At 48.9% G+C, this 27,449-nt stretch overlaps 1 protein-coding gene across 2 annotated transcripts in view; it reads right to left on the reverse strand.

The window, feature by feature from the left end:
* The window catches only part of CDK16 (cyclin dependent kinase 16), a 202,091-nt gene extending 175,606 nt beyond the window's left edge, over nucleotides 1-26,485 (reverse strand). Inside the window, exon 1 of one of the 2 annotated variants that reach the window (XM_069209660.1) lies at nucleotides 26,071-26,485. In XM_069209660.1, the coding sequence (XP_069065761.1) occupies nucleotides 26,071-26,458 (388 nt within the window). In that variant the 5' untranslated portion in view covers nucleotides 26,459-26,485. Of the gene's footprint in view, nucleotides 1-19,519; nucleotides 19,652-26,070 lie in introns of those variants that run through there. The other variant, XM_069209662.1, reaches the window with a different exon arrangement.
* Between the last annotated feature and the right edge of the window lie 964 nt (nucleotides 26,486-27,449).

The following is a 27,449-nucleotide window of genomic DNA, read 5'->3' on the forward strand; positions in this document are numbered from 1 at the left end:
GTATTTTTGTCACATGGAGTGTTACTGCAGTGCACAAATTCTTGGGGTTTGGGATCCGTTTATCAAAACCGCCCACTTTGGGGGTAGGAATGATCTAATATGATTTGGATGGTCCCAGGAGGTCCTCATGGAAACCTATTGCACCTTAAGCTGTTTTAAAGCTCCTTCCGAGTCCAGAGAGATATTCACTTGTGGCTGAAGGAACATTCCAGATATCTCACTCCCTATGTGACACATTTCCATTTTTTTACTGGTCTGAAGTAATTCCCTCTTTCCCTAGTTGGGAATAAGCCATGAGTGGGCGGGAGGCTGGAGAAACTAGGCTGGAGGTTGGAGATTATGAGCAGGTGGGCAAAGGGAGAAGTGACGAGGACATAAAAAAAAAAAGAGGGAAAAGGGAGACAAAATGCAGGTAGAAGAAAAATCAACGTGCAGCAAGTTTAGCAATGCAGGCAGGAGCAAAGCAAAGGGACACAGGCAGGAACATAGTGGCAGATTGAGCAAAGAACAGACAGGGGGCAGAAAAGACAGTAAGTGGCAGAGGGAAGGGGATTGCGGAAGGGGTTGGTAGTGAATTTGATTGGACAGGCAAGTAGAAGGGATTGGGCAAGAGCTTGGAAAAAGAGCATCAAAGTCTGGATAATCGTTCAGTTTATGACAGAACAGGGGAGGTGAAAGATGATCCACGGGGGTCCACCCTTTCTAAGAAAATCATGTGCTACTCCACAGAAGTATTTTTGCTGCCTTCACGCAGTTGGCTGCTTAGTGTATCCTTCCACAATCTATGGAGCGCAATGTATGGTGGGTTATTTTACAACTCAAAGTGTTCCAAATCATCATAGGTTACATTATTTAGCTCATTGATGCATTGTATAGAGTTTTTGGGGGTGGGGGGGGGGGGGGTAAGGGTGGGGGTCAGGGTATTTTTAGTTTTTTTGGGGGGGAAGGGGTCGCAGTAGTTTTAGGGGCGGGGTGGTGTGGTAGATTAGGTTTTAGGGTCGTGGGGGTTACAGTGGTTTTAGGGGTGGGGGGTCATTTAGGGGCAGGAGTTGGGGGTCTGGTATTTTTATGTTTTAGGGGCGGTGTCGTGGTAGTTTTAGGGGCGGGTGGGTCGGGTTGGTTTATTTTTGGGGGTGGGGGTTGGTTTTAGGCCTCAAAGTGGGTGGGGTGGCTTTGGGGTAGTTTTTAAGAGATTTTGAGGGAGGTCGGGGTACTTATGTTTTTAGGGTGGGGGTGGCATGCGACAATCACACATGCCGTTCCCACACATGCCTTTGCAAGGCATGCCTTTACAACAAAAAATTGTTGTAAAAGGCATGTGTGGTAAAGGCATGCGTAGAAACAACGCGGTCGGAGTTCTGACCGCGTTGTTCAGGCATGTGTGGTTGATGCATGCGTGATTTCATCATACAACCTCTTGGACAGCCTCACATGGTGTTAGAATCTAAGTTTTGTCTGCTTCCAAGGTGTCTAAAACACAGTTCTAAAGCCCTTGGCAGACTCCCCGGGACAGCAGGCATTTACCACTCCTATCACCCTCTGATAAGTTACTCTGTTGCCTCCTGCCCCACAGATGATGCGCACCAGTGTCCCCGAAAGACACGTCCTATCAAGCTTAGTGCAAGTTCCACCCACCGATGTTAGGTTTTTCAAGATGGGTACCTCAAACGCAGGAGTTTCCACCTCTAACATCCACCGAACAATGCCAAATCCAGATATGACCATATTGTAGTTCTTAATCTTGAAAACACTTTAGTTTCTTCTTCTAAAGAGCATAATGTCAGCTTGCTCCTGTACGGTCCACGCAGGTTATAAACTGTGGCACTTTAAAGAGTTCCCTCATTACTAGAGGAGGTGGGGATCGGATGATCACTGTATACAGCAGGTGAATATTTAAACACCGAGGAGACAGCTGATCTGCAATGCATGTTGCATATTCATATGTTCCTATTCAGCTCATTAGCTTGCTTTGTGGACGCAGGCGTCAGCCCCAGCACACAGCAGCTGTGTAGTTCCCCACAGCTTGTTGCCCAAGGCGAGGCCACCTGCTAATGTGTTGGCGTTCTGCGGTAGCCACCCACGTTCCACCACAGCCTTGAGACCGTGACGGCACAGCAGCACACAGGTCGTCCCACCATCTCCTGACGGAGTCCAATGAGTTTTAAAGTCCAATCAAATTTGCCCGGTTGTCTTGTTTTACTCCACAGGCACGCTCGGCGTACATCAGGGGTCTTTAAACTGGGAGAGGGGGGGGGGGGCACCAGGCTATGGCCAACAGAAGCATTTTGCAGATAACAGTGCTTTGTTTCAAGCAGAAAACATTTATTAAATTTTTAAAACGGTAACAGAACTTCACTGCAATGTTTAAACAAGTGTAGACAGTTAAACATTGCCAATTTAATAGATTAATTTAGAACAATTCTGAGGGCCGGCCCAATTACTTTTTTCCCCCCACAGAGGGGGCTCGGAATTACAAAGTTTGAAAACCACTGGCGTAGATGGTAAGTGCTAATCCTGTGCTTAAATACTTTGCTGTAAAAATAACAAAAGACTTTGGCATTATTTAGCTCGGTGTGGATGGTGCTGTCATAATCCTATGTCTAAAAGCTTTGCTAGGAAAACAGACATTTGAGGTGAGCAGATTCAGTGTGTCATCGGTGTTGTACGGTACTCCATAAAAGGAGCCGCTCTCCACTTAACCTTGGGAACTAGCCAGAGTTCTTTGCTTCTTTTTGCATAATATACTTATACCTAGGGGATCTCAGCCTCCATCTTCATGCATTGTACTGATCGTGTGTCCTTCACTTTTTTCCAGCCCCCTACAGCAAGGGGGAGTAGGTCTTGGGTCGGGAGCCTTTAGCTAACAGCACGCAGCTTTTTAACAAGTAGCACTTCTGCAATCTATAGTTCCCTCCAGGTCCAGGGACTACTTCAACAATGTGTGCTTTTTTTAAAACTAAAACATGTTTTTTTGTTTTTGCTTGCAGGTGGAGATAGTCTGGTGATAGCTATTCTTCTACAACACTCGCTAAAGTCTCTTGCTTGAGTTAAATGTGTGGTTCTTGTTATTCTACCATTCTCCTCGTTGCATCACCACTGTTGGGATGGTGGGTGGAATCTGCCTCCATTTCTCCCTACAGGGTCTTGTATTTACCTGGGTGATTGGTCTTCCAATGCGGTTTTATCTGTAGTCTCTGGCTTATGTTAAAGTGGTAGCAATGTGCACCTGGCACTTTCAGTCACTTTTGGCAGATGTTGTGTATGGGGTTGGCACTCTAATCCACTTCTTCTTGTAACCCTCTGGTGTGATCTTGGTGAGGAGGACTAGGTACTCATGTCTTATAGGGATCTCAGCAGTGTTTGTATGCTGAAAGGGTTTTTTGCATCTTTGATACACTCAAGGTCTGAACTTGGTGGTACTTCCATTCCTCGCCTGTCCAGCCCATTCATGTATACAGCTGTCCAGTGTCTGTCTGGATCCTGTGTCAGCATTGCCATCTTCAAGATGCTTAGCATACGTGGTCCCTCCTGCCCATGCCAGGCGGATTTTGTCAACAATGGTGGTTTTGATATCTAGGTGGCCACCACGCTACTTTCAAACTGAAAGGTTCGACAAGGACTCTGTGCCATTCAATTTTGAGGCTGATATAACCTTACAAAAACAAGTAAACAAGCAATTTGTACTGAAGGAAGTTGGTTTGTCCTCAAAGACTTCTGTGTAGCTGTATGTTGGTCCTCCCCAGTTTGCACCATTCAGCGGATGCCCTTCAGAAGATAATGGCTTAGAGTCTTGAACCGGAGGTTGGAGAAGACATCTCCCACTTGTTTGCTCCTCTTATGTGCAATACAATTTTGGCTTGATGCTGCCTAGAAGGCGCTGTTATGGATTATGTACTTCCTGTAAGGGACACAGGAAAGCATGCTGACTTTTACCATCTGTGTGGTAATTGTCCTCAAGAGACTTCCCCCATCTCCCCCGAGTGCACACATCTGTTCAATGACCAGTGCTTACAGGTTCTGTCCATTCTTCTCACTGACTTCCTTGGGATCAATATTCAGTGACCCGCTTCATCGCACCTCCTTCTGTTCAGGGATGTCCAGCTTGGAGCTATCCTTCTGCTCTAGGAAAGGAAGAGTTTGCAATACAAACTTGAACTATTTGAGCTCTTTTAAGACGTACTCCAGTGAACTGCAATGGCATCTTATAGACATAACAAAATGCTGGATAGGACATGCCTGGCTTTGCCTTTAAGAAAACGGGCACAGTCTTCAGAGAGACCCCAAACATCTATGCCCAGTAGTATATTTCCAACAAGGCCCTTTGGATCCGACACGGCCTAGAGATCAACAACTGATGCTCCCTTCTGAATATCAGGTCAAGCACATTATCTGGGCGACAAGTTTAAAAACACAGCCACACTCAAAAAAATTTGCTTGCTCTGCTAGATATAGTGAACCTGGTGCTGGACCACCACCTCAAGGTTTCGGAGAACTCCAGAGCAAATAGGTTAAGAGGCTTCACTTGTGCAAAAATTCTTCCGGTCTCTGGTAACCTGCTGATCCTCGGCTCCCTCGGACCACCTCACTCTTCTGTCAAAACTGATCCTAATGCCACAGAATCCATTTAAAGGGACCTGACTTTCAAACATAACTGTGCTACTAAATTCAACTTAGGTGCTCACTTGCTTGGTTCAAATGTGTAAATCCACGTTTGGGAATCTCAAAAGGTGGGTATATACTTGTAAAGAGATCTATCTACTCGACGGTAATTCGTATCCTGGGGCAGATAAGAGGTTTGAGCACAGAAATGCCATGGAAGTCAGCTGAGGGTGTAAGGCTATTCACAGACATTTGCATCCCCGATTCCAAAGCTGATACACACAGATATTTGGACCCATCAAGGGCAGGAGGAAATCCATGGCCAGGGAGGGAATGACAGCCCCTCATCTGTAAAAGAATACGTTCTGGTGTATTCTCAGAAGCCTGCAGACAGCACTGTTGGACGTAATGGTTGCTGGATACAAAGGATATCGGCCTTTATTTCATCTCATGCCTCTTTCATCCAGCACCCTAAAATCTGCGCCCCAACTCACTCCTGATGGTTCTTTTAACCCTCCTGTCTACCTTTCTCTGTGTTTTTCTGTCGTTTTCAACTCCTCCATTCCACTTTTCTGCCTTAGGCTTGTTCTGGCTCAAAGTCTCATGAATAAAAACTCGGTCCTCAAAAACGAGTGCTGGCGGGTCCCACCTGCAACAACCGGCTCAAATTAAGCACTGGGGAACGAGTTGTCTTCTGTAAGGCACAAAGATGCCCGGTCAGATCGGATTTGCACTTTATGAAATAACAAATGAGTTCGAGAAAAAAAAAAAAAAAACTCCAAAATTGGTACTGGCGTAGAAAGCGGCGTCCCCTACATGTGAATGTAATTTCCATCCGGATAAAAAGAAAAATAGGTTCTGAAGTGCAAACCCAATCCCGCAACAATTACATTTTTGCACGCGTTTTACATATACACTACATGTAAAATACATTTTTTGTGGGCAAGAATAGGAATTAACAAAAGAAAACCAGGTGCACTCCTGGAGACCTGTGACGACTGCAGCTTCAAAGGCTACTCCAGAGCGTATTTATGAATTCAAAGGAATTGTTAAAAAGTTGTTGACTTCAAAAGTAGGAGGAAAACTACGTCTCAACCAACCTTTGCCAGAGCCAGCTTCTTCACCACTTTACTTTGTTCCCCATGAGAAGGCTGGGTCGATTATTATAATGCATCCCGAGCACCTCCATCACCCACACATCAGCTGATAATGAAGCGCGCGCAGCATCAGCATCCGCCCACGCGCCCGCCTCCCTCGGCGCCAAGGAAGTGCCTCGCATCCACGCTGCTTGCTGATCACGAGCTGAGGCGCTGCGGGCGCCGGAGAGAGGCGAGAAGGATCCCTGGAGCCTAGAGGCAAAACAAGACGTCAGATCCAAGGATAATCCGCTTAAGAAGTGTCAGGAATTCAGCGCGCGAGGCCGAGCCGGGATTTATTGCTAGGCAGGCACGTTGAGGGTCGAGCACTTCCTTCTGGGAGGGGTGCCGGAACCACAGGATACGCGGCTGGCTCAGGGCTGACGGGGACAGCCCGCGGGTGGTTGGTCCATCGTGTTCTTTCTCCTCAGGCTGACTCCAGGCATCCTTAAATGCGCGCACAGGTAGCCATGGGAGGAGCGCCTTGAGGTCCGCCTACCACAAAAGATATGGACACCTGGGGGCCCTGCTGTGGCTGGAAACCCCATGCATACAAATAACACGGAGGCTCTGTTTTTAAAAGTCGAAAAACACCCCTGTGCCTTTCCAATGCGCAAGCTTGGCCTTTTTCTGCCAGAGAGCTCTATTTTTTAACTCTGAGACCGCAAACAAATCTAGTTACCAGATAAGGACATTCCAAGGCAGCTGCCTGGGGAACCACCGGCCTGGGACACCGCGGTGTCACTACAAGCAACAAATGACTCCCCACTGTACAGATTGCCTTGGGGCGCGAAGATCTTTTACTGAGCTGGTTATTACAAGCAGGAGGTATGCTACAGAACCCTATGATGGTCATTAGGAGTCCTATTTACTTTAGTTCAGCTTAACAGAGATTTCACAGACCTCCTGCAAACGCATCTATCCTTTCCCATAGTGCCCCAGGAGCACCGCTGCATCAGCTCTTCTTGCTCCCACAAGGCTCTGGGCATCATCATGGAGCCTGCCATAAAACGCCCTCCTTTCTTCAGAGACCACCACAAACTTCTGTAGACCTTTACGGCACCTGGGTTCATCAATTTCCTGAGCACTGCCTTGTTCTGGCTTTTTGACCCATATAAAAAGACCAGCACGGTTACTTTGTTTTATAAAAGATCGCCTGTTTCAGGAAACGACACCAAAGGGCGGTGATACACCGATTGGCAGGTGACGCGAAGAAGGTCCTGGTTCCTGGCAAAGCACAACCCTTGAGCACTAGGTCAACAAAACAAACCAAAGGGGGCGGGTAAGGTTAAAGGCAGGTGGTCCTCACTGAACAATGAGTTACAATTTTTGGAGACTGTTACATTTTCCCAAATATTCAAGGACTGAAACATTTACAAATCCCTGCAGCAATCTTGAACCCCTAGCTAGATGTCCTTAACGCTAATCATTGTCAAGAAGTCAATTGCCATCAGCCTGCGTGTCCCAAGCTTTTCAATCTTTATTTTTATTTTTGTTGGATGTACAGTGTCCCTCGGTGGTGTGGTCAGCAGCAGCCGTGTTCACTTGCTTAGGAACCAGTAATAAAGAAATGTGAAAAGGGGTAGACTGAACAGTCGTAAAGCAACAAACAGTGGGATACACCAGCAATCCATAAAGTTGATCGATCTGACATAAAGCTTACTGGGTCATTGGTAATAAAGCCGGTGAAAGAGGATAACTGAAAATTGGGGAAAAAAAATCACCAAGCTTGATCTGGGTGGTAGCGCAATCCAGATCTTTCTAAAAGATAGTTTAAAAGTGCAGTTTTTCTTGGCGGACGGCATCTCTACAGGCGGGAGAGATTCGTTTTTTTAAACTCCTAAAGAGGTGTTACGCTTATGTGCAAGGCACCCGGGCAGACAGGCAAAGCACTTTAGATGTGATGCCTGAAGTCTTATGGCTGCCACAGATACTCTGTGAATGTAAAATGCCACGTGGATTTACAGCCGAACAGCTCACAAATAAATACAAAAAGAAAATCTAATTTATTTTGCAAGCGTCTGATGCCACAAATCAACCTCTCTTTAAGAACTACTGAAATACACGAGGGATAGCAAACAATACTTCTCTTATAGCCCTTAAACAAAGGCATTTTTACTCGAATAAAACCAGTAAAATAAAGTGGGCCCTGGTCTTTGTGCACAGCAGATGACGGAGAGGGTAGGACATGATTACAGGATTCAGCAGGACATAGTATGAAGCTGATAATACCCTCACTGCGGGGCACTGATCAGCCTTTAAACAGGGACTGGATGAGGAGTTAGAACTGTTCCAGGTCTTCTATGAAACCCTGCAGAAGCAATCCTGCCTCTGGTGAGACCAAGAGATGTCCCTCTTCAGGTGGTCTGTGACGCACAACCAACCAAACAGCAGATGGAAACTCAACAAATGATAGGTAAATCCAATACAACCTGGGTTGAAAAGTTAGGTAAAATCTAAGAAAGTATAACCTCTAAATAGAATGAGGAAAACATAACAAGGAGTGTTCTCAAGACCCTCCGGAAAGCATATCAAAAGATGAATGTTTGAAATACCTTGATCATCATGGTTAGGAGTAAAGTCAAGCTGTGATATGTAGACCCACCCAACATATACCCCCGAACAAACAACACAAGCAGAAAAGTTTAAAAGTAAAAGTTGAGAGGGAACTTCAAGATTGAACTTTGGGAAACCATCCACAAACAAATCATCAGACTTTCCAACCATGGATGCACCTGGGGGTGAGCTAATGAAGCTCAAGCGTAAGCAACTATTTAAAAATAAGGATTTGTTTTTAAATAGTATTTTTTTTTTAAGTTGGACTGGAAGCTTAGTAGACAAAAACTGCACACAAATGGCCTCTTACTTCCTGTGGGCAAGCAAAATTGGCTGGTCATTATCCCTCTGATGAGAGATGCTTTGTCCACGCTGATGCGAAAAGTCAGAGAGTTGGGTACATCTGAATAGTCCCAGGGATCAGAATCTGTCTGGAGAAATGCAGTGCACTTAACATGACTGTACCGGAATTCAAGGTGCTGGAACCATCTCATAACTGGAAATTCACCAGAACCAAACACAAGATCAGGTTCTTAAACTTGAGCAAGTCATATCCAACATTCTATACTTCCAACATCCCTGCGCTTCTGAAAAATCCTCCAGAAGAGTTCACCCAAATGAGATGAACTACCAACCTCACACTGGACGAGGTGCAGGTCAAGATGAATTTCATCTTTGGGTTTCTGTAAGTGGTTCGATCACTTCAGTAAAGCCAACAACTGATCACCAGGCAGAAAAGCACAATTATGAAAGACCATATGGTCTAATAAACATCCTCAGGTTGCACACAGGGTATTTCCCAAGAAACAGTTACAGGGGGTCTATTTGTTCAAGCTTGGGACCATGATAGAATGGAGGATAGGTGATCCAACCATGGGCTGAATAGGCACCTGAAAAATAACAGATATTTGTTGTCCCATTGTGGCTACTAGCAGGTTTACAAAAACTCAGGCCCTCCCAAATGCTTCTATCACCATCGTTCTCGGTCCTCAAGTTTGTTCAGCTAATGGTTTAGTCCAATAAAATTGAATTGCACATTTGGCCTTTCATATTTCTAGTCAACACTCTAGACTTGAAACTGGTAAAGGACATTAAACAGTTTCGACAATGGGGACACAACAGGTCTGACCATGTCTGAACCTCATAGAAGAACAAGATGCCCTATTGACATTCATAAATTATAAGTAAACCTTTTACCTTTCCAAACAATAATGCCTCCAAGTAGCAGAATCTAAGTATTTGGCCTTTCATCCAGAGACCAGGGCTCGGGGATTTAAATCCCTCACTCCATCTGATGCTATGATACACAGCCCGATGGAACATGAATGTGGTTGCTGAAATCGCAGCAGGAACTATGGCGACACCAGGACAAATGCTACCTTGTGGTCCCCTACGTGTCTCTGCCTTTATCTCTCCATCTCCCAAGACAACTTTGTCTCCAACCATTCTTCTCGGTCGGAGAATCAGAGGTGATCCTTCCCGTTCAGAGGCTCACTAAGTTCATATCCTATCAAACTCATGCTTTGGAGGTCTGGGGTGTGGAAGCCTCCTGGGGGAGGGAGTGGAGTTAGGGGTGCTTCAATGGCTGGGGTTTTGGTCTTTCTAGAGGGGTGGTTGTGCCACTTGGGGAAGGTGGAGGCTCTTTTTGGCCTTCCTGGGAAGTTCGCTCTCCTGCTGCTGTGTTGCGAATGCTAGGAGGATTCCCGGCTTACCGGCAGGCAGTGTTTGGGCATGCGGGTCTACAGAGGATATGAGTGCTGGAGAGCAGTAGTTACAGATTACAAACATTGCAGGAACCTGGAACATGGGGCTAGATAGAATACTAGTTAGGCCCAGGAAGTATTAATTTATTATCACTGAGCTATAAAATGCAACTAATTGCATTTCTGAAAAAATGGCAGCTCTAGACTCCTCTGAGGGAAAACCACACAAAAATCTCCATCATCAGAGCAATCAACCACCAACACACGGGAAAGGCAGCAATCCAGGCCATGCAGTACTGGGCCTAGTGAGACCTCAACCGGCGGCAGAAAAACCCAACATCTGACCAGGGTTAGGTGGAGGGTAGGAAGGCCACATTCACAATGGTTTAAAGCACGCAGACACAACCCAACCATATCAACTCCCCAAAAGTTTGAACAACAGGTTACACAAAGGGGATTTAGTAAGAGATGTACCTTGTGTTGAAAATCAACACCTCCTAATGTCCCAAGTGTGCTCTACATTGAGCCCTCCCACACCCAAACTATAAATCCCTTTAACAGCAACTCATCGCTTGAAAGTTAGGTTTAAACTACCTATATTGTGTACATACAATAAAAAAAATAAAAAATAAAAAAAATCTACCACATTGAAGAACTTTGTTGCAAATTGTTCTCTATTCTTCTGTCGAAATTAAAACTCTATCTATAATATATTCTTCAAACATGCATGATTTTTACATTCTTTTTGTCCGTAAAGATACCAGGGCGTAAACATTTATTTGTGCCTGCAACTGATAGTTGGTACGTTCCTTTACTTTTTTTTACTGAGTTAATGCGCACCAATACATTTACAGGAAACCCAACAGTAGTGTAATAAGTCATCAGAAAATAAAAAAAGTAATCCTGCTTAGTACATTGTATCAGCAGTTAATACGGAATTTCTAGATCCTTCTGCACAGTAGGAATCATGTTGGAAATATACTTTATAGTATTCAAGAGAACGGGAATACTGGAGTCAACATTGCAGAAACTCCGCCCTGCACATCGAAGAGAATATCTTCTCGGTCACTAGCTGCAAAGTCGCTCTCTCCACTGTGGCCAATGCAGTAAAGTCTTCGGTTATTAGATCTTTCACACTTCCATTTACATTGCCTGTTGCTACTACTCTCTACATCTATAGACCATTTCATTCTTCAGCATTTTGACAAAGACCATTCATTCACAATTCAATTTTACTTCAAATTCACTTCTAAAATTCACTTTGAGGCGTTCTTCCAAAAGCTTCTATTTCATAACAACCATTAGCTTATAACTTCCAAATACTTTCTGGCATTTTCACCATTAAAAAAACTGTTTAACTTTACTTGTGCAGAGACCAGCTCCTTAAAAACAAATTCTTTGTTGAGGAAGTCTTCCAGGCACATCCAGTTCTACTTTTGCATTAAAAGTAGAGTGAAGCATTATCCTGATCTGGTTCGGGGGCACACCATGTTCATTTTAAAAGGGACCTTAAACAGGTCTGCGCACCTCATTTTATACAAACATTGGCAAAGACAATAGGTCTGACATTAATGCACAAATCAAAGCATTGATAAATTCTGTTTGCATCTGACATGTACAAAGGCGGCATAGGACATTCAAGCCGGTACCGTTGACTTTGCCAGCACTGCAGAAAAAAGTAGAAACATAAAAAAGATTGCTTTCTGTATAGAATGCATATAAGAGATAAAGAACTAAGTGTGATGTTTGAGTGTACCATTCAAATGTAAAGAAAATCCCTCATGCATGCCAATGTGATCACTTCCTAGAAGGCAGAATTATTCAGCCAATAGTATGAGGGGAAGCATATGGATACTCCCCCGGATGCGGCAAACGCCCACTCTATGTTGATTTTAAGGAACTGGTAACAACAAGTAATTTCACAGCTCTGTTTCAAGCCAGACCTAAAAAATAAAGTTAAACTATATAACTAAGCTTTACTATTCACTATATGTTCCTGTCTGCTACAAATCTTTCTATGGGATTACATAATTACGGAAAGGTACAGGAAAGCAGCAAAGACAACATAGCCGCGCTCCCTTCGAGGGAACACTGCAAAACCTTGTGGTACCTAGGGTAAAGCGCTTGAACTTCTTCCAAGATCTGAAAGTGGCCAAAACTTAAATGCCTGAAGTAAACTTGACTGCCGTGCAGTGCTTAATTTGTGCTGGTCGTTTCCGGTGCTGAGCACCCGCACTTATTTTTGAGGGCCGGCACTTATTTTTCTGCCTCAAGCATTTGCTGTGAGCGAAAGACAGATACGGGAAAGACGGAGGAAGAGAAAAAGGAAAAAGCGTCACAAAGGGAGAAAGCAGAAAGCTGCAAGAGTGAGCTGAAGGGGCAGGGAGTGGCTGTAAATGGACAGAAGAGGCCCGAGATGGCTTCAGGATTACGCTGCCTCAGTATTCTGTGCTCGCACATTTAAATGCAGCAGCCGCGTGTTTAAGAGAAGGGCTTTGGGCATCGGCACTTTATTTACAAATTAAGCACTGCTGCTGTGTCACGATTTCATTATTGCCTGAGCAGACTAATGCTGGCCCCACCTGTAGGCTTTTTAAGCGCTGAAAACACTCAAATACATTTAGAAAAATTATCTTCATTCAAGTTTCAAAAAGTCAGTTATGAATGCTTGTCCTCCTGGTCCGCCTACTTGGGTTTTTAGAAATACTCTGTAATAAAGTTTAGGCTTGCAAAATAAGACATATTAGAAAAGTATGTAAAACAGGTATAGTTATGTCAGTAACAGCAACACATCCATGTACACAGTGCAGACCTGCAAGAACAGGCAATATGAAGATGTCTATAACTATTTCCAATCAACCCAAGCGAGGATGATCTTATCTCTTCCCATCCGGGCATAATACACACTTTACAGTGGTGTGTTTGCAATTGAGTGCTCACACTGCATTTTAATAAGCCTGATCATCATCTATTTCATCATAAAACCCTTATATTAAGCAGGGGACCATCAGGCATTTACCATCAGAGAAATATACGGACTATAACACAACCAATGGAACAACATATTGAAACAAGAGAATAAGAGATCACACAGGACACAAATGAGGACGATCTCGGGATAACAAGTACTGCACATTTTCCGATAGTGAACTTGTCCAAAAAGAAACAAAAAAGAAAAAAATAATTGCTTTAATCAAAAAGTTCCATGGCACGTGTATGCACATTTTAAAGACAATACATTGAGATGGTTACTAAAAACAACTGCAGGCGGTCGTTATGTACATGAGAAAAAATCAAAAGCAATAAAAAATAAAATTTTAAAAAAGCTTCTAAGTCGACTGGACATTAACTGGACATATTACACTACAAAATAAAGGCGCGGCTGGTAGGAAAGGACCTCTGAAGCATGAGAAATTATGATGGATGACTAAAAGTTTGACATCTGAGACAACATAATAGAATCTGGTGCTGCATCTAAGGGATTCACATTGAGTAATTGGTTATTTTGTTAGACATTACAATCTCAGGGTTAAATTATACAGGAACTTTTATCTTCAGAATTAGACTTGCTGGACATGTATCACAACAGTTCACAAATCTTCAAACAGAAAAAAAAAATCAAATAAGACAGAATGTCTTCCCAACCCTTTTATGATGACACAAAAAACCCTGAATCCAGGAATCTCTGACATGAAGCTAGACACCTTCACCCTGCAGCTTACCGGGTTAGACCATGAACTCGACTTAAGCCCACACATTTCAGAGAAAACCCAAACAGCTTCGTACCAGCTAAAGATGAACATGTACATTTGCAAAAGAGGACTTCACAACCACTGTCAAAGCTCTGATCTGCTGCCACCTAGAAGGTCCTTCTTGACCGACTCCCCAAAATTGAAGGTTCTCCATCCTACAGACTTCTAGACTTGAGGGGCTGCAGAAAGTGCACCATCTCACCTCAACCACCACCAATCTGTACAAGCTCCATCTTTAAGGAAGAATCAGGTACAAGGTAGTAAAAAACTGCACCCCAATCCAGTTGGTCCAGAAACGTCATTTATTTAGCATTCCAACTGTTAGCGTAACTCTTTATCTAACCTCCATTAACCACAATTACTTCACTAACTATTGTCCCTAACCCTGATCCAAAATCTAACCCTGGCCCTCGCTCTTATCAGTAACCCGAACGGCATTCTTAATCGTAACTCTAACCCGAAACCAAACTCGGACTTTGACGATTACTATTGCCAATAACCCTCATACTATCCCTAAAGCAAATTCAACAGACACACACACACACACACACACAAAAAAAAGTAGTTATAGCTAGGACTATGGTTCCGTAGAAAAAGTGTTTTTTGACTTACCTATATCTTTGGCACCGCTTCACTAAATTTCCCCCCCCCAAAAAAAAGTGCCCTGGTGATTCGTGATTCTTGTTGTGCACAGAAAGTTTTGGGATCATCCGTCAGGGTCCGAGAACAGGGAAGGGGGAGGGGTTAAAACAGTTGCATTTCCCATGTTAATTCCCAAAGGACCTTTAGACATCACTACAGCCCAAACCACTGGATGGAATTACATCAAATTTGGCAGAAAAATAGCATTTAGTATGCAGATTGTGCTTTCGCTTATTTGGTGTAAGTCTGTTCAGTAGTTTTGGAGATATTAAAGGGAAAATAAATTTAGATATCTCTGGCTGCAACAACTTTACAAATAATGATGAGCTCATGCAGGGAAACGCATAGCTCCGATTGGCTTCACACTATGTTTAGTGGGGGAAGGGTAAAGTCGCCCGGACCCTGTAGCTCTGGTGGTGGGGTTCCTGGAAGGATTTGCTCCCCCCCCCCCACCTACGAAGCATTTTTTTTTAAAATGTACTGCAATAGTCGTGGCGGATCTGCAGTAAATTAAAAAAGAAAAAATTAAGTGTGTGCTCCCATGCTTCATCTTTTTCAAGCCCCCGGGTGGGCCAAGTCCCAGAAGCATTGTTTATTTGTAACAGGGGAGGAGTCTGGGCAACCGTAGCCCCTGGGACCGCCACCTCCCCGTGGCGATGTAGAAAATATGTGTGGGGGCCATGCACCCACATCCCAGGGACCACCACCTCCCCAGGGCATATCCATGAAAAAAATAAAAAAAAATAAAAAAATAAAAAAAAGGGAAAGGGGGTCCATTTGGCCCCGAAGCCCCAAAAACCACCACCTCCCCAGGGCTAATTCCACATTGCCAGTGATGGCCCCGGGGACCACCAGTGACTTTCTATGGTCTTTTAAATTGTATTTCCTAACTACAACGTCCTTATAACCTGTGTTTTTTCAGTGAAAATATATATAAAATGTACACCTAGAAGGGCGAACTGGGAATAAGACAGTAGTTAGCCACCCCGTCTGGAAATAGTACCCTGTTGAAGCTAATCCCTGACAGACATAAGCGTTCAAAATGCATAAAATATCAGAGGATAATGTCAATGCTCTTATTTACCAAACCAGTTATTGACTATCGACAATACCTTCAAATTTTCCAGATTGCTAATATCCTTGACAGATATCCCTTCCACCTTATTACAAGTGTATAATGTCAACTGGTATGTACGTTTGTGCTTTTATGATAATTTTAGAATCAAATAACGTTTTATGGTTGTTATTGGAGATATAAATGCATTACATCCTGTAGCACGAGGTATGGGATATCCCGATTAACCCGTCCGCCAAACTCTAAATCAGGCCCTATGTCTAAACTCAGTTTTCTCAATATAAAACATTAGATCTATTTTAGTGTTGTCATTTCACCCGTCTCTGAAAAGGATTCATGTAAAATTGATATCAACAGATAAAAATAATAATTTGAGTACTTTAAATTTGGTTATATTGGGCATGTATTATGCAGCATGGTGTATACTTCTTTCAATGTATTCAGGCTTGTAGGAAAATGTTTAAATTTTTTAATACAAAATTCTAGACTTTGGTTGAATCTTTCTGCTTTAACCCCTTGGGTGCAATGGACGTAATGGTTACGTCCGTAGCTGCGGCGCTATGGACGTAACCATTACATCCTAGTACTGGCCCTTGGGGGGAGCGCTAGCGCTCCTCCCCCGAGGGCCGAGCCCCCACCCCCCATGGCAGGGCTGGAAGCGTAATCGCGTCCCCTTCCACCCCTGACCCCCTCCCCAAGTGACGTCTGATGACGTCAGCGCGTGATTGTGCGCTGACCTCATCAGAGGCCTCCCCACTGCGGATCGGAAGAGAAATGCAAAAGCATTTCTCTTCTGATCATGTTATGGGGGCCTGAGAGGCATCAAAGAGAAGGAAATAAATTTCCTTCCCTTTGATGTCTCTCAGAGCATTTCAGCAGCTGGATCATGAAGCTGAAATGCCCACTCTACACCAGTGATAATTTTTGAATGGGAAATTGGAATAATGGGAGCGACCCTTTGGGCAAGGGTTGCTCCCCAGGGGGGCAATCGTTTTCAAGGCCTTTTCTGCCCCCCACATGCCCCCTGGGCAGATCGGCCTATTATTAGGCCGATCTGCCCCCAGGGGGCATAAACCTCTAGGCGACAGGGATCATTTTATTTATTTTTGTTTTTCAGATGTGGGGAGTGACACTTTAGGCAAGGGTCACTCCCCTGGGAGGTAAATTATATTTAGGCCATTTCTACCCCCCTAGGGGGCAGATCGGCCTATTTTTATTAGGCCAATCTGCCCCCAAGGGAGGCAGAAACCACTAGGCACCAGGGATTTTTTTTACTTTTTTTTTTTTTATTGTTTTACAGACGGGGAGCGACCCCTTAGGCAAAGGCAAAAAACAGCTCTGTTTTCTTTGGGAAAATGTGATGTGTCCACGTTGTGTGTCGTGGGCACTAGGCCCACCCACACAAGTGAGGTACCTTTTTTTTTTTTTTTTTTTAAATCGTGAGACTTGGGGGAACGTTAGGTGGAAGGAAATTTGTGGCTCTTCTCAGATTCCAGAACTTTCTGTCACTGAAATGTGAGGAAAAAGTGTTTTTTTGGCCAAATTTTGAGGCTTGCTATTCTAGGATCGAGAGGTCGGGCACACAGCTCTGCCAGTGATCCTCAATCCCAGCCTGGAGCCTGCATTCTAATATCAAGAGGCCGCACACACAGCTCTGCCAGTGACCCTCAATCCTAGCCTGCGTCCTGCTACTCTAGGATAAACAGACCACACACAGCTCCGCCACTGACCCTCAATCCCAGCCTGGAGCCTGCATTCTAATATCAAGAGGCCACACACACAGCTCAGCCAGTGACCCTCAATCCCAGCCTGTGCCCTGCTTCTCTAGGGTCAAGAGGTCGCACTCACAGCTCTGCCAGTGACCCACAATCCTAGCCTGCGTCCTGCTACTCAAGGATCAAGAGGCCGCACACGCAGCTCCGCCAGTGACCCTCAATCCCTGCCTGAAGCTGGTGTCCTGGTACTCTAGGATCAAGAGGCCCCACACACAGCTCCGCCAGTGACCCTCAATCCTAGCCTGCGTCCTGCTACTCTGGTATCAAGAGGCCGCACACAGCTCCGCCAGTGGCCTTCAATCCCAGCCTGTGCCCTGCTACTCTGGTATCAAGAGGCCGCACACAGCTCCGCCAGTGGCCCTCAATCCCAGCCTGTGCCCTGCTACTCTAGGATCAAGAGGCCCCACACACATCTCCGCCCGTGACCCTCAATCATAGCCGGCGTCCTGCTACTCTGGTATCAAGATGCCACACACACAGCTCTTCCAGTGACCCTCAATCCTAGCCTGCGTCCTGCTACTCTGGGATCAAGAGGCCACACACACAGCTCCGCCAGTGACCCTCAATCCTAGCCTGGAGTCTGCATTCTAATATCAAGAGGCCACACACAGCTCCGCCAGTGACCCTCAATCCCAGCCTGTGCCCTGCTACTCTGTTATCAAGAGGCCGCACACACAGGTCTGCCAGGGCACCTCAACCCCAGACCAACTGGCCACTTTGTGCTATTCTAAGTTAGGGAGCCCTCGCCCAGCTCTGCCAGTGCACCTTAACTCTGCATTAACAGAGCCTGCTAGGCAGGTATGGAGGCCATCCCTCACTGCTGCAGCTCAGTCCTAGCTCTTCTCGGGCTCTCATCCCTGTCAATGTGCCTCGTATTCAGTCTATCTACAGCACCCCTTTCTGTTCTACGTCCGAGGCCCAAACTCTACTCTGCTAATGCACCTCAACCTTGACAGAGAGGCACCCCGCAAATTCCAGTCTGGGGACTGCCGAGCATCCTACAATGATGTGATTCTGCGACACTGGTGTTTTCCGCATAATTATGGGCTTGACCCGCAAATCGGAATTAGCTATATAAATTGCAGCGCTCAGCAAAAATGTATGTTTCTACCCCAAACGTTACTTTAAAAACTTCCGCAGAGGCTCACTGGCAGACCCTTTGCAGAGGCTGGATGGCCACCTTTAAATTGCTAATTACTGTTTCCAAACCGGTACTAACGAGGTGAACCTTTTGCCCATACAGTATTAACGGTTTAGAAAGTGAAAACCGCTACCCTATACTGCCACAAACTGAGCCGCATTACGGTGCGTGATGCAACTCCACTTGCCACATAATTTGGTTTATAATCTGTTTATGCATAATTCCAGCAGCAACGAGTATACCCTGTGTGTGTAGTCATGTTAAACTATAGATATCTGTGTAGCGCATAATTTGCCAATTAATACCCCCTTGGTCTTGGCGCTTTGTACAGATAGCGGTCTGAGGACCATCCAGCACAGGTTCTGCACTCAGGGATCTTGTTCCCTTAAAGACAGAGGCGACTTTTCCAAACATATTTCACAATATTTACCGAGCAGGTAGCAAAGGAAATTGATGTGCCGGTGGCGCCCTGCGGTGTAAACACAGCGTCCCAAGGGTGCACCGCGGACGTGCTCTGCAGTAATAATTGAATATATTAACAAGATTGTGTCCACAATTTATTAAAATACGAAGTGCGCCACATGGTCTCAATGTACGTCAATTTAGGAAAATCCACGCCTCTCCCCACTACTGCACCTCGGCAGTGACTCGCAACACCTCCCGATTATACAGACACCCACCCACAGCTCGGCCAAAGCACCTCAGCGCTGGCATGTAGCGCCTTCCCTAGTCACACCTCAGCCCTGGCATGTAGCGCCTTCCGTAGTCACATCTCAGCCCTGGCATGTAGCGCCTTCCATAGTCACACCTCAGCCCTGGCATGTAGCGCCTTCCATAGTCACATCTCAGCCCTGGCATGTAGCGCCTTCCATAGTAACGGACGGTTGTAGTCAGGCACCTTGGCTCCGCCAGGGCACCTCCGCCCTGGCATGCCACTGAAACCCCTTCCTGCTCTCAGTAGGGTCAGTGACCCCCACAGCTAACCAATGCATGACAGCCCTGGCCCTCAGCCTCCCTCGCTAAGCGGTGCACCCCACCCCGTCCTGCAGGATGCCGCCTCCGCTCTCAGCAGGCAGATGCACCTCTGGCCCGGCCCGGCTTGCCCCACAATGGCATAAAGGCCCTCCTCCGAGCCCGTACCTCAGCCCTGCTCCTCGGCCCCCACCAGCTGAACGTGCGCCCTCCTGCAGCTCTTCCTGCCACCGGCCCGTTAACTCGGGGCGACGCTGACCCTTTGTGTGGGAGCAGAACTACAGCTCCCAGCATGCACTCGGCGCCCCCTGCGTCCTGGCTGCTCATTGGCGAGCTCAGCAGGCATGAGCCAGAGGGAAGGATTTGGAGAGTCGCGAAGAAACTACCCCCTCCCCTCGTCCCCGTCCCGCCCCCCAAGCGCTTCCCAGCACAGGCATCCCTGCCCACCCCGGGCCTGGAGACAACAAACCCGTCTCCCAGGACAACACCACACTGCCCCCTGTGATACACCGGGGGGGGGGAGGGGGAGCGCACTGCCCCCGTGATACACCGGAGGGGGGGGGGGGGAGGGGGAGCGCACTGCCCCCGTGATACACCGGAGGGGGGGGGGGGGGGGGACTGCCCTCTGTGATACACGGGAGGGGGGGGCGCACTGCCCTCTGTGAATGTTATACAAGGGGGGGGCACACTACACTGCCCTCTGTGAATGTGATACACCGGAGGGGGGGGGGTGGGCACTGCCCCCTGTGATACACTGGAGAGGGGGAGGTGCCCCCTGTGATGCACTGGAGGTGGTGGGGGGGGGGGGGGGGGGCGCACTGCCCTCTGTGAATGTGATACACTGGAGGGGGGACCACACTGCCCTCTGTGAATGTTATACGGGGGCGGGGGCACACACTACACTGCCCTCTGTGATACACGTGTGTATCGGGGGTGGGGTGCTGGGGAGGAGTAGGGGGTCGGGGATAGCGGCAAGGACCGGTGGAGGACAGTGAGACCAGGACGGGGGCAGAGACAGCACAAGTAAAAGACAGGGCAGTGATAGGACTGGGCAGTAAGAGCAGGCAGAACCTGGGGCTGTGAGAGCAGGCTGGAGGGCAGTGACAGGACTTAGGTCACTAACATAAATTGGGGCAGGGAGGGGGACAGTGACGGCCTGCAGGACTGTGACAGCAGTCAGGACTGGGGCAGTGACATCCGATAGGACTGTAACAGAAGGCAGGGCTGTGACAGCAGACAGCCGGGGTGCCCACTTAGCCGGAGATGGCCAGGGGTTGGGTGGGTAAACGGCAGAGGTCTCGGGTGCCTCCGGGCAGCCCTCGGGAGACAGGACGCCGAGGGGCATATGTCAGCCATCCCTCTAGCGTCCTATCACATTCCACTGAAGCCCCTGCTTCTCCATCCCTCTAGCCTCCAATGATATTCCACCTCCGCTCCTGCTTCTCCATGACATTCCACTGCAGTCCCTGCTTCTCCATCCCTCTAGCTTCCTATGACATTCCACTGAAGCCCCTGCTTCTCCATCCCTCAAGCTTTCCATGGCATTCCACTGCAGGCACAGCTTCTCCATCCCTCTAGCTTCCTATGACATTCCACTGAAGCCCCTGCTTCTCCATCCCTCTAGCTTCCCATGACAATCCACTGCAGGCCCATCTTCTCCATCCCTCTAGCTTCCCATGACAATCCACTGCAGGCCCATCTTCTCCATCCCTCTAGCTTCCCATGACAATCCACTGCAAGCCCATCTTCTCCATCCCTCTAGCTCCCTGTGACATTCCACTGCAGCTCCTGCTTCTCCATCCCTCTAGCTCCCCATGACATTCCACTGCAGGCCCATCTTCTCCATTCCTCTAGCTCCCCATAAAATTCCGCTGCAGGCCTTGTTTCTCCATCCCTCTAGCTTCCCATGACAATCCACTGCAGACCCTACTTCTCCTTCCCTTCAGCTTCCCATGACATTCCACTGCAGGCCCATCTTCTCCATCCCTCTAGCTTCCCATGACATTCCACTGCAGGCCCTGCTTCTCCATCCCTCTAGCTTCCCATGACATTCCACTGCAGCCCCTGCTTCTCCATTCCTCTAGCTTCCCATGACATTCCACTGCAGCTCCTGCTTCTCCATTCCTCTAGCTTCCCATGACATTCCACTGCAGCCCCTGCTTCTCCATCCCTCTGGCTTCCTATGACATTCCACTGCAGCCCCTGCTCCTCCATCCCTCTAGTCTCCAATTACATTCCACTGCAGCTCCTGCTTCTCCATCCCTCTAGCTCCCCATGACATTCCACTGCAGCTCCTGCTTCTCCATCCCTCTAGCTCCCCATGACATTCCACTGCAGCTCCTGCTTCTCCATCCCTCTAGCTTCCCATGGCATTCCACTGCAGGCCCAGCTTCTCCATCCCTATGGCTTTGTATGACATTCCACTGCAGTCCCAGCTTCTCCATCCTTCTAGCTTCCTATGACATTCCGCTGAAGGCCCAGCTTCTCCATCCCTCTAGCTTCCCATTACATTCCGCTGCAGACCCTGCTTCTCCATCCCTCTAGCTCCCCGTGACATTCCACTGCAGCTCCTGCTTCTCCATCCCTCTAGTTCCCCATGACATTCCGCTGCAGGCCCTGCTTCTCCATCCCTCTAGCTCCCCATGACATTCCACTGCAGGCCCTGCTTCTCCACCCCTCTAGTTCCCCATGACATTCCGCTGCAGGCCCTGCTTCTCCATCCCTCTAGCTCCCCATGACATTCCACTGCAGGCCCTGCTTCTCCACCCCTCTAGTTCCCCATGACATTCCGCTGCAGGCCCTGCTTCTCCATCCCTCTAGCTTCCTGTAACATTCCGCTGCAGACCCTGCTTCTCCATCCCTCTAGCTACCCATGACATTCCACTGAAGCCCCTGCTTCTCCATCTTTCTAGCTTCCTATGACATTCCACTGCCGTACCAGCTTCCCCATCCCTCAAGCTTCCTATGACATTCCAGTACAGCTCCTGCTTATCCATCCGTCTAGCTTCCTATGACATTCCAGGGCAGCTCCTGCTTCTCCATCCCTTTAGCTTCCCATGACATTCTGAAGGCCCAGCTTCTCCATCTTTCTAGCTTCCTATGACATTCCTTTGCAGACCCAGCTTCTCCATACCTATAGCTTCCTATGACATTCCGCTGCAACCCCTGCTTCTCCATCCCTCTAGTTTCCTATTACATTCCGCTGCAGCCCCTGCTTCTCCATCCCTCTAGCCTCCTATGACATTCAGAAGCAGGCCCAGCTTCTCCATCTTTCTAGCTTCCTATGACATTCCACTGCAGACCCAGCTTCTCCATCCCTATAGCTTCCAATGATATTCCAGTGCAGCTCCTGCTTCTCCATCCCTCTAGCTTCCTATGACATTCCGCTGCAACCCCTGCTTCTCCATCCCTCCTCTTCTATTTACATTTCATGCCCCCTTTTTCTCTCTCCCCGCCAAGCCTCTGTAGTCACCTTCCTTTCTCTCCCACCTTAACGTCCTCCGTCCTTCTTGAGCGCACCCTCCCTTTCATCTCCCTGGATTCCCACGTCCCTTGTCGCTGCCCTCACCCAACCTTCTGGTTCCTCCTATCTCGGACCGTCCATCCCACAAGTTCCTTCTCCCTAACTCTCACCTTCCCAGCGTCCTCCCTCTCCCCATCCCACACGCCAGTGCTCTTCCACACACCCCGGCTATCCATTCTCGGTCCCACGGCATCCTCCAACTCTTCCCGCTTCTCTCACAAGGCGCCAAGTCGGCGCTCATAAGACACCATTAATTATCCACTCATTCATTTATGCCACGGAGCCGGATATCCATCCCCTCTGCATGTCTCCTCCATCCGACGGGCCATCACTCAGACCGGGTTACAGACTCGCGGGAAGTCCCCTCCCCCGTTAATGGCCACACATGTTATTGCTTCCTAGAAACCCCCCACCCCTCAGCAGCGGGGAGATGTCTTCCCTTCTGCACTAAGCGCCTCGCGGGGCTGTGGGTGGGAGGGGCCTACGAACTTCTGGCACCGGAAGGGGTACGGCAGCGACCGCTTTCATACACTCAGAATATCACTCCTGGTACGGGGCACAGCAGCGCCCCAACCCCCTTTAAAAGGAGAGGGCCTTATGGCGTTTAGGAATCTACACACTTCAAACATATTTACTGGTTTAGATCAGTAAAACATTGGCACTGTGAGCCCAGCCTACTACCATGTACTGGGGAGGGTACGGGGGCTGACCTGACCTGCACATGGATTAACACCCTCTTCCCCGGCGCTGCAGGCTTCGCAGCACTATGTTGTTTTTTTCCTAGGCTCTGTGTCTCCGTCCGACCCAGAGAACGATGTGGGGAGTGGGTGGGGTGTTGTTGGCAGAGCACCATTCTCACAGTAGGTTTGGGGGTTCCAGCGCGGGGGACCCCCTCCCCGTTTCTTGTCTGCTGCTTTTACCGAGACACCTTTCCTAAGCAACTCGCCAGCAGCGGGGCTGAATGCCCATCATTGCTAGAATACTTTTTTGTGGGTCTGAGTCACGACTTCAGCACGCCCAACACAAAATGCACTGCGGCATCATTCAAAGGTGGCCCGGAGCCTGCTTGATAAGGGTGCCTGTTAGAGACGGGGGCACTCTGCCTGCTCTCTGGTGGTCTGCGTGGGAGCGCGCACTCTGCCTGCTCTCTGGTGGTCTGTGTGGGAGCGCGCACTCTGCCTGCTCTCTGGTGGTCTGTGTGGGAGCGCGCACTCTGCCTGCTTTCCCTTTGATTTGGGGCGGCATCACCTCTGTGTGTGTGTGTGTGTGTGTGAGAGAGTGTTTGTGTGTGTGTGTGAGAGAGAGTGTGTGTGTGTGTGTGTGTGTGAGAGAGAGTGTGTGTGTGTGTGTGTGGTCTGCTTCTCTTCTGGGCAGCTAGAGGGGGCACACACTTTCCTGGACCTGCCTCGCTGGGTCAAGCGGGTAGGAAGAGAGCAAAATGGAGGGCCCAGATAGTGGGGCGTCTCCCCGAGTCTCTGGGGTCTGCCACAGGGTGTACAATAGACTGGGTGTTGGTGATGGCCCCTCTGCCTGCCTCACTGGCGTCTGTCATAGGGAGGGCAGTTGATGAGATGATGGGTCATATGCCTGCCTCTCTGGGGCCTGGCACAAGGAGGGCTTCCTGCAGGCCTCTGAAGTCTGGCATAAGGTGGGCAGTAAAGTGGATGCAGATGATAGGCCCTCTGCCTCGGCACAAAGAGGGCAATACATGGGATGTTGATGATGGGCTCCATCCCTACTTCTCTGGGTTCTGGCATAGGAAGGGCAGTAGATGGCATTCTGGTGATGGACAAGCTGCTTGTCTCGCAGGTCTGGCACGGGGGGCAGTAGATGGGATGTTCGTGCTGGACCTCCACATACCTCTATCAGGTGTCGCACAGGGAGGGCAGTAGATCGTATGGTGATGAGGTGCCTCCTGCACGCATCTGAGGTCTAACACAAGGTGGGCTGTAGATGACAGGACCTCAGCCTGCCTCTCTCAGGTCTGGAACAGGGAGGGCAGTAGATGTGATGTTGGTGATGGATCCTCTCCCTATCTCTCTGGGGTTTGGCCCTGGGAGGGCAGTAGATGGCATGTTGGTGATGGACCCCCACCTGCCTCTCTCATGTCTGGCACAGAGAGGGCAGTAGATGGGATGCTGGGATCCCTGCCTGCCTCTCTCAGGTCTGGCACAGCGAGGGCAGTAGATGTTGGTGATGGGCCCACTGTCTGCCTCTTTGGAAGTCTGTCACATGTAGGGCAGTAGATGGGATGTTGGTGATGGACCCCCACCTGCCTCTCTCAGGTCTGGCACAGAGAGGGCAGTAGATGGGATGCTGGGACCCCTGCCTGCCTATGTGAGGTCTGGCACAGTGAGGGCAGTAGATGTTGGTGATGGGCCCTCTGTCTGCCTCTTTGGGGGTCTGTCACATGTAGGGCAGTAGATGGGATGTTGGTGATGCCCCCCGAATTATTCTCTGGCGCAAAGAGGGCAGTGGATGTTGGTGACGGCCCCCCTGCCTGTTCTCTCAGGTCTGGCACAGAGTGGGCAGTAGGTCGTACGGTGATGGGTCCTATACCTGCCTCTCTCTGCTGGTGGTGGGCCCCGTGCCTGCCTCTCTGGGCTCTGTAGCGAGTGCAGCAGGGAGTGTTAGTGATGGGCTCGGTTTCCCTCTCGGGGTCTGACTCACCATTCACACGGAGGGCAGTGGGGGTGCGGAGTGCACTCCTCCGGTCTCACCTGTGATATGTCTAATGCACGTGGGTAGCAGTAGGAGGTGTTGGTGGAGGGCACTGTTGCCTCCCCCGCACAGCGAGGGTAGTAACTGGTAGTGGGTTTCTGCCTGCTCCCACTGGATCTATCCCCCCTGTACATGGAAGGCATGTAGAGTATTAGTGGGGTGCACTCTTCCTATCACCCCTGGAAAAAAGTGCCCTGCACAAGTAGCAGAATTTCCATTAACAGAAGAAAAGCGTCTCATCAATGCATGTTTTTATTTTGCATTTCCTGACTCGTTGTCCTGATTACATAATGCGATGCACGGCACTACAAGTCCCAGAATGCAGAGCAAACCCCTGTACTGGACGAGAACCTGGGACGCTCGAGAGCCCTTAAAGAAGGCAGCAGGGGTGGAGGTCCTGCATATGGAGGACACTAGGGCTGCTGGCAGTGGGCGCTCTGCCCGCGCCGGGACAGGCTATCAGCTGTTTGCTTACCCTGGACGGGCGGCCTGCGGGCCCGGGGCCCCTGGTGCTCAGCGCTGCGGGGCGGTCGCTCCGTGCGGATCCCAGTAATCCTCAGCCATGGTGGGGCTGAAGGGGCCGGCGAGACCTCAGCCGGCCATGACACCGCGGGGTCCACCAGCGCGCCTGCCGCTGCCCCTCCTCCGGGCCTGCTAATCAGCGGACGCCGCTGCTTCTCCTCCTCTTCCTCTGTCGCCTCCTCTCCCTCTGCAGCTCCTGCACATCCCTCCCGGATCCACCCCACCTCCCAGGCGGCGGCCGCTACCATCCAGCCAGGGAAAGAGGGGAGAAACCGCGAACCCCGGCGGATCCGCGAAACTCCGCGAACCGGGGCGAGGTTCCGCAGCGGCGCGGGCGGCATCTCCCAACGGGAGAAGTTCTCCCGGTCCCCCAGCGCCCCCCCGCCCCCCAGTCTGTGAAGGAAAGGGTCCTGGGCGGGGGGATTAAAGACGGGGCCCCTCTTTTAGAGCAGCAGCTGGTGCGGTCCGAGTGGGACAGCTGCCGGGGGGTCTCTGGAGGGAGGAGTAGGGGTATTCAGGGAGGACACCGAGGGATTCCACCTAAGAGACAATGTTTGTTTATGTATATTCAGCGGAAGCTTGCAAGCTTTCGGTGCCCGAAAGCAAATAATATACACGTCACAGACATATGATACAGAATATAAACGTGCATGCTAAGAAAAACAAAAAATGCGCAATTTTCTTACAGGGTTCAAAGACATCATGAAAGTTCCCTGCAGTCCGTGTTGGTTAAATATTTTAAGGTTGTTTTAATCCCATCTGTTAACGCTATACAAGTGTATTTATTCACTCACTGGTATTTCTCAGCCCCCCCCCTCGTCGGTCGGTGGCGGATTGCGAGGGGCAGATGCCGGATCCTGTTCACGTGCAGAATTGGCCCAGGATGGCGGGTGACTCATGCCAGCCTCGGTACCAGCAGGGGCATCTCACCTGGCACGGCGACAGGGGCGTCTTGTCCCTGCTGCGCCTCTGTGGCCTATGTGAGGGGGGGGGGGGGGGCGCAGTGCCACAGGCACGCCAAGTGCAACTTGTGCTGATAATATAACGCTCACTCAGAGCCCTGAAATTGTGCATTTTGGATGCCAGGTACCAGTTTACTCCCCAGTGAATGGGCTCTTAAGTAAAGTGTTTTCCCACCAGGTATACAGTGGCACATTTACTCCTCTTAAGCGCCAGAGCCCATGCGTTTGCGGCCCGGAATGGCAAGGGAACAACGCCCCCCTCCAAAAAAAAAACCCGTGCTTAATTGGTAAATTAAAACGTGCCGGTTCCCAAAGCTCTCCTCTGAAACACGCTGTGCTGCTGCAATTAAATGTGCGATCACTGAATACA

This window comes from Pleurodeles waltl, chromosome 10, assembly GCF_031143425.1.
Source record: "Pleurodeles waltl isolate 20211129_DDA chromosome 10, aPleWal1.hap1.20221129, whole genome shotgun sequence".
NCBI lineage: Eukaryota > Metazoa > Chordata > Amphibia > Caudata > Salamandridae > Pleurodeles > Pleurodeles waltl.